Source organism: Xyrauchen texanus, chromosome 43 (genome assembly GCF_025860055.1).
Source record: "Xyrauchen texanus isolate HMW12.3.18 chromosome 43, RBS_HiC_50CHRs, whole genome shotgun sequence".
Lineage (NCBI taxonomy): Eukaryota > Metazoa > Chordata > Actinopteri > Cypriniformes > Catostomidae > Xyrauchen > Xyrauchen texanus.
In genome coordinates this window covers 14,810,432-14,831,469 of record NC_068318.1, presented here as the reverse complement: position 1 = coordinate 14,831,469, position 21,038 = coordinate 14,810,432, and the positions used below count along the sequence as shown (strand labels likewise).

Genomic DNA, 21,038 nt, shown 5'->3' with positions numbered 1-21,038 from the left:
CTGGGGAAAATGCATATTTTCATAGTCCAGGAGAAAAGCTGTGTGTCAGCGCGTCTATCCCGAGGGGCACCTTGGTCAAGGCATACCAAAGCGGCTGTGGGAGGATTCTGGAGAGGCGAGCAGGTCTACCTGTGCCTGTCCGTATTGACTCCAGATCAGCTGGACCACCTGAGGGTGGAGTTTCCACTCTCCCTTGTGGGTGACCTGCCGTGACAGTGCGTCCGCTGTGGTGTTGAAGTTGCCCGGGATGTGAGTGGCTTGCAGTGACTTGAGGTGCTGCTGAGGAGACGGCAGGTGAGTTGAGACATGCAAGGGGAGTGAACCACCTTAGATGTTGATATTTGCTATCGTTCCAGTATTTTCTGTTCAAGCCAGCACATGCTTGCCCTGGATCAATGGCTGGAACCTCCACAGGGTGAGCAGTATTGCCAACAACTCAACGGGCTTGGTCCCTGTGGCTGTGCTAAGTTGAGAGACATTGAAGCACTTTCCTGACTTACCTTACGGGTCTCCTGGTCCCTGGGATGCCCATCTCCGGGGCACTTCGAAGCCTTCTTTCTGGCAGCCGGCCATGATACGGGTGGCATCTGCCTCCTGCAGGGGGCTCAACACCGGAGCCGTGCCGGGCCGCAGCGGAGCTGGTGCAGCAGCCACAGTGGGACACCCTTGGCGACGAGCAGAGGGGGTGCGGGGTCTTGAGCCGCGCTGCTTTCTGGGCAGGATGGTATCTGTCTTCTGCTTCACTGGGCAAAGTCCTCGATGGTGTTGTCGAATAGGCTACCAACTTTGCCATGGTTATGTCCTCAAAATGAGGACATGACGCATCCACGAAGGATGTCTCCACGTGGGCAGTGCCCAGGCATGAAAGACAGCGACCGTGGCCGTCTGAAGGCGAGAGATAATGACGGCAACCAGAAATAACACAAAAACTGAATGGTGTTCCGTTGCGTGCCACTCTTTTAGAATATACTCTTGTAGTTTGTTCTGCCGAAGCACCCAGTGGCGATCTCTGCCTTGCACCAGTGCAGAGAGGAGGAGAAGCCGCTGTAATGCACTGTCAGAATCTAGCAGAGGTGAATGGAAGCTGTGAGAATTCAGCCCGCTTTTTTCTCAATGAAATAGCGACCGCTCTGCTCGGAAGAGAAAATCTGAAAATGCGGTATGCACGCCCCTTCTTTATAGCCTTATGTTCGGGGGAGTGGCATGCAAATACCACCATTATATACCATTGGCCTTTTATAAAATATCAGAATGTGTCTTGGGCTCACAAGAGTGACCCCTAGTGTCACTATATCGACACAACGTCTAGTGTGTGACCGATTGGGAACACAATATTAGCAAACATACATTCTCAAGATAGCATGCCATTCTAAAGTGTCCCCAAGAATATGCTTTTACCTGAGAGATCTCATCAAATCTCCTTTTTCTTAATCTAAAGACAGGCTGTTGATCACACCTCAGGAAGGCTTTGGACTTCCATGGCTGTAGAAAGTGATAACGTTATACATTTTTCAATCATTTATTTGTCATTGAAAACGTATTTAAAAGAAAAATAAATACTGTACCTATCCAGCCCATCGTTCTCCATCAAAATCACACACCACCATATTCTGAAGTTCTGGAATGTCCAGCTGCTCATAACATGCAAGTTAATACCCCTTTTCATCTTTAAATCACAATGTCTAACATTAGAGAGCACAGGACAAGTACTCACAATTGTGTAGTCAAACGTGGCATCCATTGCTAGGTAAAATACAGACTATAAATGGAAACAAATTGGGTATTGGGTACAAATACAGCCAGAGGATTAATAAACAAATAAAAAATATGCACCTTAACATTAACACAAAGACACCACAGTCATTCCTAAAAGGTTGCCCTGGAAACCCCTTTAATGCAACCTAAGATAGACATGAGTACATTTTTTATTGAGTTTGAGACTTCATGGTACTTACCTGTAAATCAAGGCCTGTCTTTTCAGCCCATTTTCCAGGTATTATCCTTTTGGCAATTTTCCTGTCGATTACACAAAAAAAGGAATTAATAAATGATTATAGCTGTGCAAAGATGGAAAGCTGTGCAAGTGTATGAATGCACACCAAGGTTATTATTCATTTTAATTCATTTCCATATTTTAATCAAATTTTTCTTCTATTTCTTTTATTTTTAAAATATTTTCATTATTTTCATTATTTTTAACAATTAAAAAATTTGCATTAATTGTAGTTTTGATGTGTTATAATAACTATTATGCACACTTAAATCTCTAGAGCAGTTTTTCAAACCGAGGCCTGTAACAGAGAGCCAGGGGGTCCATAAAATGTGTTGTTGGGGGTGGCGACCACATACAACTTCAAAGTGATGACAAGATTTTAAATCAGATAGGGAGCCCCTGGTGCTCTCAGTAACCTCTGAGAAACCTGCTCTTGAACAGGAGAACAAGAACAAACCTTCATGCATAAAATAAGCAAACAACAACTGATCAAACTGTGTAACAGTATGAATTTCTAGAGACAGGTCAAAAGAAAGTGACCATCTCTGAACAACAGAACACAGGCATTTACAGACTTCTCAGACCATTAGTTGTCGCTTACAAATGATGACACACAAGTGTTTAAATCTAATAGGGGTGTCCTTGTTGGTGCTAAAAGGTCTTAGAAATCTGCTATAGAATAGAACAAAACTGCATGCATGAAAACAAAGAAAAAATAACTAATCAATTCCTGAAACAAGATTTTGCACACATATAAGAACTTGCAGAGTAGAGACAAGTCATAAGAATGTGACCATCTCTGAACAAATATAAATTTTTATCAAATTTTATTACCACACACACACACCACACACACACACACACACACACACACACACACACACACACATACTGTGTAATATATCAATATATATATACACTACCGTTCAAAAGTTTGGGGTCACTTGACTGAAATGTTTCTCATGATCTGAAAAACCTTTTGATCTAAAGGTGTGTGCTTAAATGTTTGAAATTAGTTTTGTAGACAACAATATATTTGTGCCAAAATATTAATTTATTTAATTACAAAACTAAATAATTTTTTTTTTTTTTTAAATAAAAAGTTTTTGAAATAAATGACTTGGACTGAATAATTAAGAAAAGCAGCCACTAAGTGCCCAACATATAGATGGGAACTCCTTCAATACTGTTTAAAAAGCATCCCAGGGTGATTCCTCAAGAAGTTGGTTGAGAAAATGCCAAGAGTACATTTTTGCAAAATCTAGGCAAAGTGTGGCCACTTTGAAGATGCTAAAATATAACATATTATTATATTAAATATATTATTTTTTTAGTCACAATTCCCATATTTCCATTTATATTATTCCATAGTTGTGATGAAATTACTATTATTCTAAAATGTAAAAATAATAATAATAATAAAGAATGAGTAAGTGACCCTAAACTTTTGAACGGTAGTGTATGTAGCCTACAACCCCAATTCCAAAAAAGTTTGGACAATATGGAAAATGCTAATAAAAACAAAAAGATGTGATTTATAAATTATATTCACATTTTGCTATATTAAAAGCACCACAACTACACATTATATGATGTTTTACCTTGTACATTTAAAAAAAAAAAATTATGTACAGTAATTTCAAATCAGATGATTGCAACACACTCCAAAAAAGTGGAGAAAGGGGCAGTTTAAGACAAATAACATTTTGACGAGTTAAAATAACAAGGCAATGTGAAACAGGAGATGATAAACAGGTGAGGTACTTGTGTCAATAAGGTGCCTCCAAAAACAACCCAGTCCTTCAAGATCAAGGATCATTCGAGACAATTTGCCAACAGAGGCTTCAGTAAATAATCCAGCACTTTGAGAACAATGTTCTCACAAATTGGAAGGATTTTGGGCATTTCACCCTCTACAGTGCACAATAAAGTTAAACGATCCAAGGAATCTGGTCAAATCTTGGTACATAAAGGGCAAGATGAAAACCACTTCTGAATGCAGAATACAGTGATGTCTGATCCCTCAGACATCACTGTCTTCAAAAATATCATTCATCTCTAATGGATATCATGAGCAATGGCTTGGGACTACTTTAGTAAACCTTTGTTAGTCAACACTACTCGCTGCTACATCCACAGATGCAAGTTAAGACTTTACTATGCAAAGCAGAAGACATACATCAACACTGTCCAGAAGCACTGCCGACTTCTCTGGGCTCGCTCATCTTAGATGGAAAGTAGAACAGTGGAAGCATGTTTTATGGTCTGATGAGTCCACATTTCAAATAGTTTTTGAAAAACACAGCCATCGTGTTCTCCTGGCCAAAGAGGATAAGGACCATCCAAGCAGTTATCAGCGTCAGTTCCAAAAGCCAGTGTTTGTATGGGCCAGGGATATGTCAGTACCCATGGCATGGGTAACTTGCACATCTGTGAAGGCACCATTAATGCAGACAGATATGTAAAAATGCTGTCGCTTCTTCGACACATCGTCTCGATCCCTCCATCAGGGAACGGAGGTTACGTCCGTAACCTATACATTTTTGTTTATATTAGCATTTTTCATACTGTCCCAACTTTTTCGTAATTGGGGTTGTATAATTATAATGCTGAACTCCTTGTAACAACAAATGTATATAGCAATCTTAAACAGCCATAATCTCACAGTGGACTCCATGTCTCTGTTCAAGCCCAAGGTCCAAAAGTCAGCACAGTTCAGGACTGCCTTTGCTGTTCAAACAATCAGTTCGTCCCCTGGTCCCTCAATATCCAGTACGTCATTGAGCTAATAGTTTAAACATCCAAAAAGCCAAGGATAAACATAAAATTGTACAATATTTTGTTTGAAAGATTCTATAAAACTATCCAGTTCTATTTGATTTAGATGGTATCTCAAAGTCCATGATGCTCGACAGGCTGAAACATTTTCACACTTTTTCAATTCTTCACATTGAGGTCCACACTCTTTTGCATTTATTAAGAAAAAAAACAGTATTAGCTCAAAGCTGCCATGTTATTGAGAAAATAGTTGTTCTACCACAAGCTTGCAAAAAACTGCTCTGCAACTTGAATATTCATCCAACCCTGTAGTTCTGGGACCATACTGATTCTTCTGGGTACAACATACCTGCGGGTATTTTGGGATTCATGCAGTATATCATATAAGACTTAGTGGTCGGAGGATCCAGTGATGGGATGGCCTTTGGAATTCTTCTTTTCTGTCTTCTCAAACAACCAAGGAAGGGAAACATTTAGCTTGCCTTGCTTTGCTGAGCTTATGTTTTCTGGTGTTGACTCAGCTAATCTTCCTTCATGTGGTTTAAATAGAATTGCTGTTGGTGCATGCATATTTCCATGTGTGGTCAAGCTTTGTACAAATTCAGATATACTCACGTTAGGTAAGTGCTTCCACGACAAATGCAGGTTTGCAAAATCTCTATTCACCACACAATGTGGGAACAGGACAACTGACCACCCACCTGGAAAGGCATTCAAAATAATATAAAAAAAATTATAATACTTTTCAGTTGTTATTATTACATTAAAATATAATACTATTACTCCCACCTGATGCACTCCAGATTTTCTGGAACATGTTGTCATATGACTGCCTGTTCTGCATCTCTTATCTTAATCATGAAATCAGATACATGCATGAGCCCTTGGAGTCCACATTACAGTCCTTGCAGAGTTTTTGGACAACACCAACCTGATTTTTATAGTAAATTCATAGTCAGAAAAATGCTTTTGCCTCAGTAAAAATACATTCATGAGTCGATCTTCTGTCGATGCAACCTTTTCAGTTACAAATTTGCATATACTGTTCTGAGTTCAGTTGTTTCCTATCCACAAAGCCCACCTTTCATAACTAGGTTCCAAAACAAATTTGTTTTGTCCAAGTATTGAGGCAAATAAACACATTTAGAAGTCTACACAACATGCACACTAAAAAAAACACATAAATATACAGATTCCAGGAAGAAAAAATAAATAAATTAAAAAATCACACTCATAAGAGAGACCCAACAAAGTGAAATTTATTCTTATGTCAAATAAATAGTCTGGCAACAAACCCAAAAGCAATCATCTCAAGATTTACAGATTGCCAGAACTCTTCAGTGTTGACTTCTCTTTTAAACTTGGGTGATGACTCTTTAAGGCCACTCACTGTGTAATAAAAAGTATAGTAGTATTTCAGAAAGATTTACCTTCCCTTTTGTGTTTCACATTTTATTATAATAAAGCAAACATATCTTACTTGACATGCTAAAAACACCCTTCTTGTGCAAGTCCACGATTACCACAGGTAGATGTAACCACAAACCGCTGCACTGTCTATTGTCCTGTTCATTGTCAGTAATTTGTTGTACTGTCCTGTACTTTTTGCACATGTATGCACATGCACTTTATATAGGTATATATATATAGGTAGTTTATTTAGGTATTTTATTTCGTTGTGTAGTCTCATGTGGTCCTATGTTGGTCCTTTAGTTGTTTTTATGTAGCACCATGGTCCTGGAGGAACGTTGTCTCGTTTTGCTGTGTACTGTACTAACTGTACATGGTTGAAACGACAATAAAAACCACTTGACTTGACTTGAATTAACACAAGAAAATATGTAGTCAGTGTCTGTCAATGCTTCGAAAAGGCAGTACCCATGAAGAATGGCATCTCTATTGGGGTATTTCACTGCCCGGACACCCTCCAAAATGTCTACGTCCCGGGAAACTGATACATGATTCTGGAGTAGGCCTAATGGGATGGAGCGTGAGTTGAATGGCATAATTTTTTTATAGGTCCAGGTATCAAAAAACATTATCCAATAAAACAAACCAGTAAACTGTGTCTTAGATATAGACTGTAGTGGCTTTCCTATAAGCCAGGGCCAGGTGATAAGATGTTCTTTACTCATAGTTTGGAGTAAACAATGTTCACACATCGATATCCATTTCAAATGCTTTGTTGTCCATTTAATGAAATATATATATATATATATATATATATATCTTACCGAGTGTAAAGCATGTTAGAACCATATGTTCCTGCCACCTGTCCCCACTGATACAACCCAAGGGAAGTTTAAATACCACATTAAATTAACAGGTGACCACACTAGAGGTCTTCACGGGTCCACCCGATTCCATTCTTGTACCTCGGGTCCTGGGTCTGTTTAACATCTGCGTTGACAAGATAACTTTACCAATTGACGATTGACTTTTTTATTTAGAGGGCGAGACTTATTCTGCCATATTGTGTTTGACAGATGACGTAAACCGAAGTGCGTTATTTTTGAGATATTGTGGTTGGAGTTCGTTCGCTTTGAATATCTAAAAACTATGATCAGACACATCTCAGAGAGCACAGATGACAGCAAATTAGGGATACTAACGTCAGCGGCCGTGGCTCTGAATGAGCAATCATTGTTATAGTTCAGGTGTCGAGAACATGTGGCTCTTTGCTAAAAAACACATGATTGTATAAAACTTTCTAGAGATACTTTTCCAACAGAAAGTGTGGGTGCGATTGCAAAGCTTGAAGTCAATGACACTGTTTTGGTTTCCTTTCTCCCAAATTTAACAGCCTACTTCTGGAGAACAAGGTTTGAATTGAACACCCGCTAAATGCAGATTTTTCATGCTGAGTATTTTGCTTATGTACCAGCCACTGTGGAAGGCGACCTGAAAGACTTCAGACACTCTCGTGAGAGATATATAACAAAAAATTAGACACAAAGATGCACGTTTGACGAAACGTGATTTTATTTTGAAGAACAGATGAAAGAAAAGCTGCCGATGCACGTCTGATTTGATGTGTGCGCAGTGAGCTCTGAGTGCAATGAAACTCTTCTCCAACACACAAACATTCTCTCCAAATGCATTACATGCACGAGTAATTTTGCTCATCTACCTGCAAAAGATGTCTCAGAGTGACACATGACAAGAAATGCTGACGCGCTTGAAGAAACACACTTTATTATATTTTTAAGAACAGACAAAAGAAAAGCCGTCAATACTCATGTCTGATTCGCTGTTTGTTCAGAGGCATGCAACGGGACCCTGTCTCATGAAACAAGTGCATGTAAAGAGTTATCAGTCCTTTTTCTCTGTTTCATTCAACTGAAAACTTTCTGCAAGATAATGTAGTCTATGAGAATCTGCACATGATCTCCAATCATCTCGTGATGAGAGTTTAGTTTGCTCTTACACATTGTGAACAACTCTGCAGGTTCAGTAATAAATACAGGTATCTTTGTATTAAATAAACAAAGACGAATGTGATTAAATCATAAGGTAATACAAGACACATTCGCCTAAAATTGAGTTCTATTTTTTTCTTTATTACCAAAACGGAATACAAACACATTCGTTAAGAACACACATTTGGTAGCATTTTTTGGGAACACAATAATGTTTTAGGCTTATTTATTATGATGATGATTATAAATGTCTTTACATTTACCGTAATTAAAAGCCTTACCTGGAACGTCAAGTGCCCTGCTGAAAACTGTCACACTGGTGCCAGTGTGACAGTTTTCAGCAGGGAATAATTTAGCTCAGGTGTAAGTGCCCTTGCCGCTTTTCTCTCCCGGACGGGCGCTTGACCACGCCCCCGCTGCCACACACGGCTTGTAACAAAAAAATAAAAAATTACCAGTAAACGGTAGCCTACCAAGAAAGTCATTGGTCACTCTCTTCCTCCTCCTGTGCACTGAAACCACTGAAGTCATCTCCTTCGGTGTCGGAGTTGAATAGCCTCAGCTTTAGTTGTCTTTTTGCACTGAGTCAATTCCTCACGCTGCTGTTTCCAACGTCTTATCATCGACTCATTAAGACCAAGCTCCCGTGCAGCAGCTCTATTTCCTTTTCCAACAGCCAGATCAATCGCCTCCAACTTGAAAGCTGCATCATATGCATTTCTCCGTGTCTTTGCCATGATGAGGGTGACAAAATGACTACCGTAATCAGAATGATGGGAAGTTTGAACGCGCTCGATTTAATCTAAACAGTAAACAAAAAAGTTGTTTGACCTAACCCATTCGGCAATTTCATTGGTCTAATGAAAGCTTCACGCCGCCAAAAAACTGAGCACGTCACAGAATGTTTTATTTATTTATTTATTTATTTATTTTAATTCTAAAATTTGAAAGCGGGAAAAATCCATATATTAGCCGCGTCATTGTTTAAGCCGCGAGGTTCCAAGCGTGGGAAAAAAGTTGCGGTCCGGAAATTACAGTATTTGTCTTTAGTTATTAAGTTTTTCAGTAATTTTCACCTGTTGCTGCATACTGATACTTGCATGATGGCAAATGGAGCTGTTAAATATTTGGGGAGGTGGTTATATATAAGATTTTTTTATCACTTCATTATTTGTATTGCTTTTTCATTCGTTTAAAGTGCAATTTGAATTGAGAAATGTCTTTTGTTCAACTTTTGTGTTTCACTAAATTAATTTAATGCATCAACCAAAAATAAAAAAAATTGGCTCCTTAGTGAAAAAAGGTTACCAACCCCTGTTATAGTTCAAAAGGGCAAACAGTGGAAGTTATCATATTATTCGAGATACAAAAAAAAATGCAAAGTCGCATTTGTCATCCGCCATGTTATTATGCCATCTTTCTTGGCAAGGAGGATGGATTGTATGCGTCCCGGTCAGGTACAGGAGAGAAGGCTACTAACATTACATTAGTAAGACAAAAAGGTTTATTTTCACAAATTGTAAATTAACTTGTTAATAGCAATTAGCTGTGGGATCTGTGCCGACTGGATTCAATTATTACATTTGTACATTTTTGGACCGGTGAAGACCTTTAGACTACACCCACACCACTGGTGCACACTGCCATCTAGTGGTTTGAACAATCATTACATTTGGCTCCTACATAGACAAAGTTCAAGAGTCAGAAGCACAGGATCATTGAAATTGTGAAGACCATCCTGCCATTCCTGTTATCTGTATATCACATTACCACCGGGAATCTTCTGGTGTAGGTAGAGACATCTAAAAACAATAGTTATGAAAATAACATATCAATGAATGATAATGATTGAAATGTTTCTTAATTCTGAGCTATTTCTTTTCAAATTTATTTAAAAACTGAATATTGAACTTAATATTAATAACACTATCTATAGTGGCAACCACTGGAGAAAACTTGATGGAATCCCAGTTGATGCCTTCGATTTGGTTACTTATTCTGGGAGATTAGCTGGAAATTTCATATTATTATATATTCCACAGTGTGTTGAAGGTCAATTGGGGGAGTGTAAACATACTCATTTGAGTGTTGTGGAACCGAGGTGTGACGTAGTTCAGAGGATTCCTCTGTTATGAATAATTTTTTATTGGTTTGGAATAAGTACCATTTGGCAATGTTTTTTGAGGGCAGGACATTCTAGGTTTTGCACAGGGACAGTGCCAAGTCCCGGCATTGGAACTGTATGTAACGCCTCTCCCAAGGCGACTGTACTGATGAAGAATGGGTTAGTGTGTGGATAGGGTGATCTGCTTTTGAGAGTCACCAAATGACATCAACACTGAAAACGAGACATGAGCTGTCTGTGCTGCTTTTTGACCCTTCAAACAACCTACCTTTTTGGCTTCTCCAAAGAATTTGAGCTTCAGCATTTCATCAAGGACACTTAGTTCTAGGAACATTTCAGATGCCATTTCACAACAATAGTCCAGTGAATGGAGGTGTTCACAGAGACTAAACGTGTATCCACCTGGTGAACAAGCAGGTGGTATTGCAGACACTCATCCAACTCACACCTAACATAATGAGCTTTGGCCCATGTTTTCCTCTGCACATGAACTGGCAAGAAAACCATGGCCAGTTCTCTGAACTGCTGACACTCCATTTGATGAGTCAGTACACATACTGGAAAGATATTGATTGCATCGTTATATCTTTTGAATGGTTAGTATGCTTTCTGTTAATGTGAGTGTCCAAGTTCTTTTTTAGCACATTAACTGAATAGTGTGGCCATTTAATACATTTTTGGCTTTTTGAAGTTGTAAATGAGGACTGTAAACCTGTGGTTGAAGAGGGCAGGGTAGCCAGTGCAGGTGTGGTTGAAGAGGGCAGAGGAGCCACTGCAGATGTGGTGTTACAGGGCAGAGGAGTCACTTCAGATGTGGTTTTACAGGGCAGAGGAGCCAGTGCAGGTGTGGTTGAAGAGGGCAGAGGAGCCACTGCAGATGTGGTTTTACAGGGCAGAGGAGCCAGTGCAGGTGTGGTTGAAGAGGGCAGAGGAGCCACTGCAGATGTGGTTTTACAGGGCAGAGGAGCCAGTGGAGCTAGTGCAGGTGTCGTTATAGAAGACGGTGCAATCAGTGTGCTTGAATGAGGTTCATTTGATGGTAAGCATATTTGTAAATGAGCTTCCATATATCTTCTAAGAACAGATTTTCTGCAATTAGGGCAATGGTAATGAGTCTCCGTTCAACAGGCAACAACATAATCTTTTACCTGTAGATGAAGCACAGTGCACAAATCAGGAAAAACCATTCTAATCCATTCACATAAAAGCCAGATAATTAAACAATTAAGTTTAATTGGCCTAATTTAATTTAATATAATTATTATTATTATAATATTATTTTTAATGCTTTTTAAAAGAAAAATATGAACAAATATGTTTGTGCACAAACATCTACATCTACAGTAACAGTAGGATAGGGTTATGAATCTACCTTTGAAAACAGTTGCCTTTTTAAATGGTCTTCCCAGTGTTGCTGAATTCTTTTGAGGATGGTTGGTTTCAGAGCAGGTCATAAGGCACAATGGTACTCCCTGCAACATGATGTGCACTGTGGTACCACTGGGTTTTCGCTAACTAATAATATTGATTGGTGCATTTGTAAGAACGGAAAGAGATCAAAGATTAGCTAAAATCACACTACTGTCTAAACTGATATGTGTACAATATATTGTAACTGTTCGTATTCTTGATATTAGGATTGTGCAAGTAAACAGCATGATGGTGAAGTCAGAAGTTCTCATTCACTTAGGTTGAAGTCATTCAAACACATTTTTTAACCATTCCACAGATTTAATATTAGCAAACTATACTTTTGGCAAGTATTTTACAACATCTACTTTGTGCATGACATGAGTAATTTTTACAACATTTGTTTAAAGGCAGAATGTTTCACTTTTAATTGACTATATCACAATTAAAGTGGGTTAGGCATTAACATACACTAAGTTAACTGTGTCTTTAAGCAGCTTGGAAAATTCCAGAAAATTATGTCAACCTTTAGACAATTAAACAATTCGCTTGTGATAGGAGGTGTACTGAATTGGAGGTGTACCTGTGGATGAATTTTAAGGCCTACCTTCAAAGTCAGTGCCTCTTTGCTTGACATGATGGGAAAATCCCATCCCAACCGTGAAGTATTGGGGTGGCAACATCATGTTGTGGAGGTGCTTTGCTGCAGAAGGAACTGGTGCACTTCACAAAATAAATGGCATCATGAGGAAGGAAAATGATGTGGATATATTGAAGCAACATCTCAAGACATCATTCAGGAAGTTAAAGCTTGGTCGCAAATGGGTCTTCCAAATGGACAGAAGAATATAAGCATACAAGCAAACCTACAAAGTTGTGGCAAAATTGCTGAAGACCTTAATCCAATAGAAAATTTGTGGGCAGAACTGAAAAAGCATGTGCGAGCAAGGAGGCCCACAAACCTGACTCAGTTACACAAGTTCTGTCTGGAGGAATGGGCCAAAATTCCAGCAACTTATTATTATAACTTGTAGAAGGCTACCGAAAACGTTTGACCCAAGTTAAACCATTTAAAGGCAATGCTACCAAATACTAACAAAGCGTATGTAAACTTCTGACTCTCTGGGAATGATGAAAGAAATAAAAGCTGAAAGAAATAATTCTCTACTATTATTCTGACATTTCACATTCTTAAAATAAAGTAGTGATCCTAACTGACCGAAGACAGGGAAAGTTTTCTACGATTAAATGTCAGGAATTGTGAAAAACCAAGTTTAAATGTATTTGGCTAAGGTTTATGTAAAATTCTGATGTCAGCTTTATTTATAATTTCATTATGATTTTATTTAGCTTTGATATTAAGACAACAACACCATTATACCACCTACACTGTCACGGTTTTCAATGCGAGAAAGTAAAGCTAAACAGGAACGGTAAACTATACAGCGGTTTCAAAGTGTAAGCTATAAAATAAACATAAGACAAGACAGTGCATATTACACATAGTTAAATCTTTTTGTGTATTAATTTCAGAAATAGCAATGAAATGATATCATGGTTGGCTAGTTAGTTAATATCACATCCAAATTAGATAATATTTTAAAGCAGAGCCACCATATGTAAACAAATTGAAATATATTTACTTTACAATTAAACTTTTTAATATTAATTAATACAAACACAAAATGTAATTATATTTTAACAAAAATCATACATACATTGTATGATACATACATTGCACGCTGTTGAAAGTAAAAATGTTCTGAATCCAACACCTGTCCCTATGCGTCGATTGAAAGTGACGTTGCAGATAGCCAAGACTGCAGGTGGCGATTGCAAGTGATGTCACTTGCAGAGGAAACGCAGGTGAGTGAGAGTACAAGTCGCAGATTGCAAGTGCAAGTCTGCAGACAGATTCTATTGTGGAAACATGGCACATCCATATAGAATGTGCAGTACCATGTGTGCATTTATCTGCATTTTTTAACTGCAGAGATTCAAATGCAGATTTTCCAACCACAAGTGTAAAAATGCATTTAAACTTTTGTAATTGTCACGACTGGTGTGGAAACAGGACAAGACAGACAAGAGGTGCGGATCCAAACGCGGTTTCATTAAATAATAATAGGAGGAACACAAAACACTGGAACAAATTAAAGGTCCACGATGGGAAAACGAATTTAACACACAAACGCGGGAACAAGAGCAGGCATAAAACATTGGAAACATGGAACATCACATACAACGATCAACAAAGACTGAACAAAGAACCAGGTTTAAATACAGGAGGGAACAAACAAGGGAATGAGGGACACCTGGAGGAAACAATCAGGGAAACTAACCAATCAGGGGAACACCAATGAAACAAAGAAACTACAGAGGACTACAAAAACCAAACAGGAACTAAAATAACTTCAAAATGGCAGTACAAAAACAAAAGACAACAGGGAACATGATAGCATAAAAGAAACTACAAAGGACTACAAAAACCAAAACAGGAAACAGGAACTAAACTAAACTTCAAAATAACAGTACAAAAACAAAAGACAACAGTGAACGTGACAGTAATGTGACCTATTTCCAAATTAAACATGAAATGATGTAGATCGGACAGTAAGATTTGATTCTGGATTTGTTGGATCATGAAATATTGGGTTGATATTATTAGGTACTATACATTTTCCCTCCAGAGAAGCAGAAAAGATATGTAGATTAAATAATTTTTGCAGAAAGTAGCGTTTTTAAACGTCATGTGAATTAGAATGCAGTTTTCCTTATGCCGTTTAAGGGATAAAAAGAGAGCGGTTTAACACACCAAAGGTTGAAAACTCTAGATTCAAGTGATATCATTTCAATTCTTCTGCGTGTATAATACAACAACTTGCTTAATCCCAAATCCACTCTTTATTTCCAGTTTACCTTAGTTTACTGGTAAAATTATTGAAGCATTAATTTAATTTCCACATGTAAACTTATGATTGGCTTTTATTTTATCATTTTAAAAATGGGAAGAAATGAGATGTCAGTAATGAATAATAAATGTAAAAAACTGTTTCTAACACTTACTTTGTGGAGCAATAAGAATATCACACACTTCGGTCGCGCACACACGCATACACACACACACACCACACCTTTCACGCACACCATATGTAGCTCACAGTATCTCTCTTGCACACACACACACACATACTCCACACAAACACATATACATAAGCTCCATCTAGCAGACAAGCTCCCACTCTTATGAAGGTTACAGTTTTTCTTACACACAATAAACCTCTAACACACATGCTCCCAGTCCTACGCATGCCCTATTCTTCTTACACACACACAAACACACACAATATTCCATTAACACACACTCTAAATTACACTCTGACTTCACCACACACTTTCTCCCACACACTCCAACCCTCACACGCACACAAACAGGACTGCAGTACTCTAATGTGTTTGTTCCAGAGGGGAGTTATCTATTCCGCTTGGTGAGATATAAAGCCTCTTTCCTCCTCCTGTAAACGCCCTCTTTTACACTCTTCCAGACCTCTTTGATGTATTGACCATGTCGGCTTCTGCTTATTGGGAATATTTTGAAGCATACGTTTGCGCGCCGCGCTCTCCATGGTGGGGTCAGTGTGGTGTTTTCTTGTGGAGAGAACCGTCAGTTATGTTGTGACTGTAGAGCTCTTTTTAATGAGTGCATTAAAGCTGCATGGATGTTCAAGGCCAGTGCAGGTGTGTCCCCTGGGCCCCGACGTCTGCCTCAGGGCTGCCATCTGTAGATCTCTTGCACATTTAAAGGCTTTTCTCTGTAAGATGCAGTAGTTTGGAGCTGTGGAGAGAATTAAAAGTGGAGAGAGCGGGAACATGGGAGGCAGTGTGTGTAGATGAGCAAGGGTGATAAACATGGTACACAGAAGGGAACGAATGGCTTCTCATTTTTACAAAAACTGGTGGAGAAAGAATGCATGTGGTAGGGGGATCACAGTAAGTGTGTGTTAATGTAATGTCTCTCCTTGTGGTGCTCCTGGAATGGGGTCACTGTGTCTTGGCCCTATATAATTAATAGCAATCAGAGGCTCACTAATTTCAGACCTGCCAATCAATAAAACTTAGCACTGAATTTTCCTTCAGGGACATTCATACATCTCATTTAGTTTTGAATGTAGGATACTGAATGTGGACGTGCTTGTGCATGTATGTATATATAAATAATGTTGTGTATATTGAGGATTTGGAGCCTAAGGGACATTAGGCACCTAAGCTTCAATATGTCTAGATATGAAAACAATTGTAGCACTGCACCTAGCAACCAACAATCAACATTCAATCAATTTCAATTCACAACACACGAAGGAACAAACCATAAGTATCTGACCCACAGTGGCCAGTGAAGAAATCCCAGTATGCAGAGTATAACAACAGCACTGTGCATAGCAACAACTGTCTCTCACATAGCAACTGCACAACAGTGCATAGCAACCACCAGTAGCTCTTTGTGTATTCCCTGTTAGTTGCTTGCATTTGATGCTAAGTGAATTGCAATATCTCACTGACTCACCCGGTAGAGATGTACTCAAGCGTAACAAGTTTTGATTTGCTGTTTTATTTTGTGTCAATTACTGCTGCCATTAAAGACTTGTTTTGTTTGTGTTTTCTCTGACAGATATTCGCTCATTGCCTGATGTTGCCATGACAGGAAACTGCAGTCAGGAGTGTAGCGAGCTGGGTCACTCAGATGCCTGTTGGATGCCAGGTCAGCCTTCACCCGTCCGCAAGACACGCAACCCCCCGAAAATGTCTACGTTTGTGCCTTATCAGGAGAGGGGGAGCCTGGGACGCCTGGCCAATGGAAGTGTGAGGCTTGGAGGAGAGGAGAACAGGCCACGCCTCCCACCTTCTCGTAGTGCCTACTCCAGTAGTGACCACACCCCTAGTGACCACGCCCAACTGGAGGAGGTGCCTCTGAATGTGACATCAGAGTTCCCACCCACCAGTCCCACCTCCAAACACTCCTCGAAAAGGGAGATATACCTGTGAGATAACCACACCCACCATCTTCGATTGATGCACATAAAAAGTTACAGAGACACAGTTTTGCAATGAGATGTTTGTAAACGAACATCGAACCTGCGACTGGATGAAATATCAATTTAATAGTGGGAAAATACACTATTTGATATCAAAAATGTGTTGAAGAGTAGATTTATTTATTTTATTTATTTAATTAGTTCATTAATCCATCTATTTTTTTTTACATACCATCAAAAACAATCGACAAATACTTCGATGTGACTAACCGAGTTTTAGCTTCACTAATCTGCAGAATGTTGATGGGTTCTCTAAATACATTGTGCAAAGTGTCATGTGCAGGAGATACTGCTTTTAAGGGTCTTGAGCCACATATAGAGTGTCTAACACTCTTAACTTGATCCTGTCCTCAGAGGGGTGCAGTCTTTATACATGTGAAATGCTGTAAATATATTTGTATGGTGTAGATATGAATATTAATATCAGGCTTGACTTGAAAAATAATAAAAAAAGTTACATCTAAATCAGCCTGAACACCTGATGTGTGTGCTGCTTTTGAGGGTCAAAATGTGTGTAATGGTTAGATGGGAAGGTGAATAAAAGAACTGCCGTGGAGGGGACAAATTTCTAATACTGGTGCTCTGTAACCCTCGCTGTGCCCGTCTAGGCCACACAGTGTCTAGTTTGTGTGTATTTGTGTGGGTGTGTATTAGGTGAGGAGGGAGGGTTTAACAGGGAAAAACACTATGACAGAGCTAACCATGTACCAATGTAACACGTGTGGCTTCTGGCACATTGACACGCAATTCTACAGATGAGAATGCACATGCAGAACTGGTGTTTTCTGGCACTGTGAATCTTCTATTACTTCTGAACTCCCACAGTGTAGTGTAGTCTCTGTGGTGCTCGCAAAGACGTTTCAGCTCACATAGTACAGCGTCAGTGAGGAGGAGACCGTCTGCCTTCCTTCTGATTATCAGTATGTTTACCATTTAAATACTACTGCAGCCACGGTGGTTACCACAAAAATAGTGATTGAGAGTCCACGAACATGCAGAGCCTCCATCAAATGGATACATTTTGCCACAATCATATTCATGGTCTTGCTTTCGTGGTTTACATGGTTTTTTTTTTGTTTGTTTTTTATGATTGATTTTAAAGGGAAATCTTTGTGTCCTATTTTCATTTTGTTTCAAAGAACAAATGTATTAATGCCTTAAAACTGTTGTATATAACAATCACAATGGACAAATTAGACTGATAATCCTGTCTTGTCTTTCGCATGTCAATTGTGCATGTTTTTTTTCCACAATCAAAAAAATACAAATGTTGGAAAATATTACATTAGCGCACCATATTTTGTCTATATTTTTCACCACCTTATTATACATAAATGTTCTGTCCTCCATTGATTGTGTATATCTTCTGGTTTAACTCGTTTTCTTTTTGTTTTTTTTGACACTGTGTTGACTATCTAACCTGCTCTAGCAGTCTCCCTCCATGTTTGAGAGCATTTTTGAGGGGACTATTTTGACAATGACTATCTAGTGTGCTCAAGGATCCATATAACTAATGGAGATTTTCATAACTCACAGTGTAGCAGCTCGATATCTTTCCTCACCTGTTGCAGCATGATACCTGCCTAGATCCCAGAGCTTGGGCAAGTGCGAGTTTGTGTCTGCAGGGGGGTAAATGGGGTATACTGTGATGGGCATTTCCTTAATTAGGGTGAGTATTGAGTGTTGTGTATCTGGCATATGTGAACACTCCAGCCCCCAAAGAAAGAACAGATCATGGATAAGATCCCGGTCCATCAGTGAAAATATGGCTTTAATTATTTAGAGTCACTCTTTTTACTGCGCTTACCTCATTGCGACTGTCATACGAACATATGAAAATTACCATAGCCATGGTTAAATAAGGTGAATAATTATCCCGCCCTAAGGAAAGAAAGCACATTATGCTGTTTTCAAAGCCATTTAGTAACTATGATAAAAAAACAGCAAGAGTCATGATCCAGTGTGATTAGCCCAGTTCACATTCCCCTCCTCTTTGCCACGACTGCTCTTAGCTTCAGCTCTGCCTAGGCAAAAGTGTGAGATCGCTGACCTGACTTAACAAAGATAAAAGATAGAGATGACCACAAAACTCTACCACCACTTAAAGGCTTTCATCTATTCAAACTCTGAGAGAAGCAGAATTTGACCTTACCGCACTCTGATGCCAGCCTGAGACAGATTCTCTGAATTGCAGGTTTTGCCTTCTCTGAATTCATCATGAATTTGTGAGTCTGGCTCTTTTATTCAATGTAATTCTAAGGCTATAGACTCTGAGTCATTTTCCCAGATAACTGGTTTTGTTTCCTGGGCCCCTCAGAGGACAGACTCAGTAATGTCCACTTCTTGTGGTTGTTTTTTTAAACTGGTGTTTAGATGTGTGCTCTTTCGCTGTTAGATGTCTCTATAGCTGAGGACTTATGGATGTGAAAAGACCATAATGAATGAATAAGTCTTTTCTTTGTCCCTAGAATGAGACTTTTTCTTCATAGAGTAACGAAAACTGGTGTTTGTGGTAAACATCTCTCAAACAAAGTGTTTTGTACATAGCTCTCCACAACCCCATGTGCGTGGTGTCAAGCAGGCGACAAGTTGAGCATGAATTCCAAAGATAATTGGTAGAAACCGTTTACTGTTCCTGCTAAGATGTTAGTGCCAGTTCAGAAACCTTTCCTTGAGAACAAAATAGATGTTCACTGCACAAACTCATCCTCACCGTTCACCCCAAACTAAAGACAGCTGCCTTGAAAGTATGTCTTTTGCAGGAGAGTTCAAAACTTGTTATCCTTAATTGTTGGTTATATTTATATAGGACTAAAATGCTTGTGATGATCTGTTTTTGTACAGTTTTATGTACATGCAAGTGAAGCTTTTTAAATCTTACAACAAAAGCCGATGGCATATAAAAATCGTAAAGTGTTTATTAAGATTGCCTTGGATGGATTGATCTTTTGCTGAGTCAGTGTGAATGTGGCCGTTGTATGCCTGCACCGTAGTCATTCACTGGCTCCTGTCACCGAGGGCTTTATCAGTTTTTATGTTTATAGTGAACAGTGGTTTGTCTGATCCGACTTGTTTGTTTAATTTTCATGTGTTTTGTTTCGTTCTGTTCCGCATGTTGAAAACAAACTCCTTGTAATAAGTCCTTGCAAAGTTTGTAATAAAATGAGTGAAGAAAAAAAAAGAATACATTTGCTTGGTGAGTCATTGTTTTAGAATGAATCTAGGACTGTGACCTCTTCATAAAGCTTTTTCATTAATAAAGCAAATTGATCTGACAAAGATATAAGCAATTGGGTTTTTTCTCTTATATTCTGAATCTCTATGCCTGTGTAAACAGAGAGAAAAGAAAAGGTTATGGTTTCTCCAGACTGACAGGAACTTAATAGAACAGAATACTGAATGTGAGACTGAGCGCCTAAAATTAATGATCAAACATAAGCAACCCCAAATTGTATCATAGTGTGGCAAACCAAATTGTCTCCTCTACAAGCTTCCAAGGAGTTAAACTGCTACACCCAAGACCTCCCAATACTCGACAGCACAATAAAGACGAAGCCGTAAAGATGATAACAGTGAGATGAAAGACAATAAATCAATCCAAGCTTTCATTTGCTGTGCTCTCTTTATAGATGTGGCACAACGTGATATGCGCACCCCTGAAATGATAGCTTTCAAGATAAAAATAAATGGATGAGAGCCAGCGAACAAACGATGTGAAAAGTGAGCGATATAAACAAGTTTAAAAAGAATATCAAACATTCAAGATGGAAAGTGAGGTAAATACTCTGAGCAAGTAGACAGACAAATATGAGAAATACTTATTACACTGACAAGTGTGGGATCAGGAGGATGAATGCGAGACAATAGCGGAGGAAAAATGGTGGCTGGCAGTGTTGCCAGATTCGTTTGACATTTTCCAGCCCAATGTTTGCTCAAATCCTGCCCCAATGCATAAAAAACCATCCAAATAGTGTATATGAAAATTAAATGCACATTAAACATAATACTACAGCATTGCCTTTACAAACTTGACAACACAATTAAGATACACATAATCTTTCCAAAAGATTATCTTTAAAAGATAATTTACTTTAAAATTGAAAGTTTCCAAGAATATTTACATTTACCCATTTTTCTTTATTCACACATATAAACAAACACAGGCACACAGAAAATGAACAAATATGCTGCCCTGGGATTTCAAGCCAAATATTGACCGT

At 38.7% G+C, this 21,038-nt stretch overlaps 1 protein-coding gene across 1 annotated transcript in view; it reads left to right on the top strand.

The window, feature by feature from the left end:
• Positions 1–19,984, top strand: part of LOC127635464 (protocadherin-1-like) — a 115,511-nt gene extending 95,527 nt beyond the window's left edge. The window contains exon 5 of the mRNA XM_052115540.1: positions 16,395–19,984. Within this exon, the coding sequence (XP_051971500.1) occupies positions 16,395–16,768 (374 nt within the window). The 3' untranslated portion in view covers positions 16,769–19,984. The remainder of the gene's footprint in view (positions 1–16,394) is intronic.
• The last annotated feature ends 1,054 nt before the right edge of the window (positions 19,985–21,038 follow it).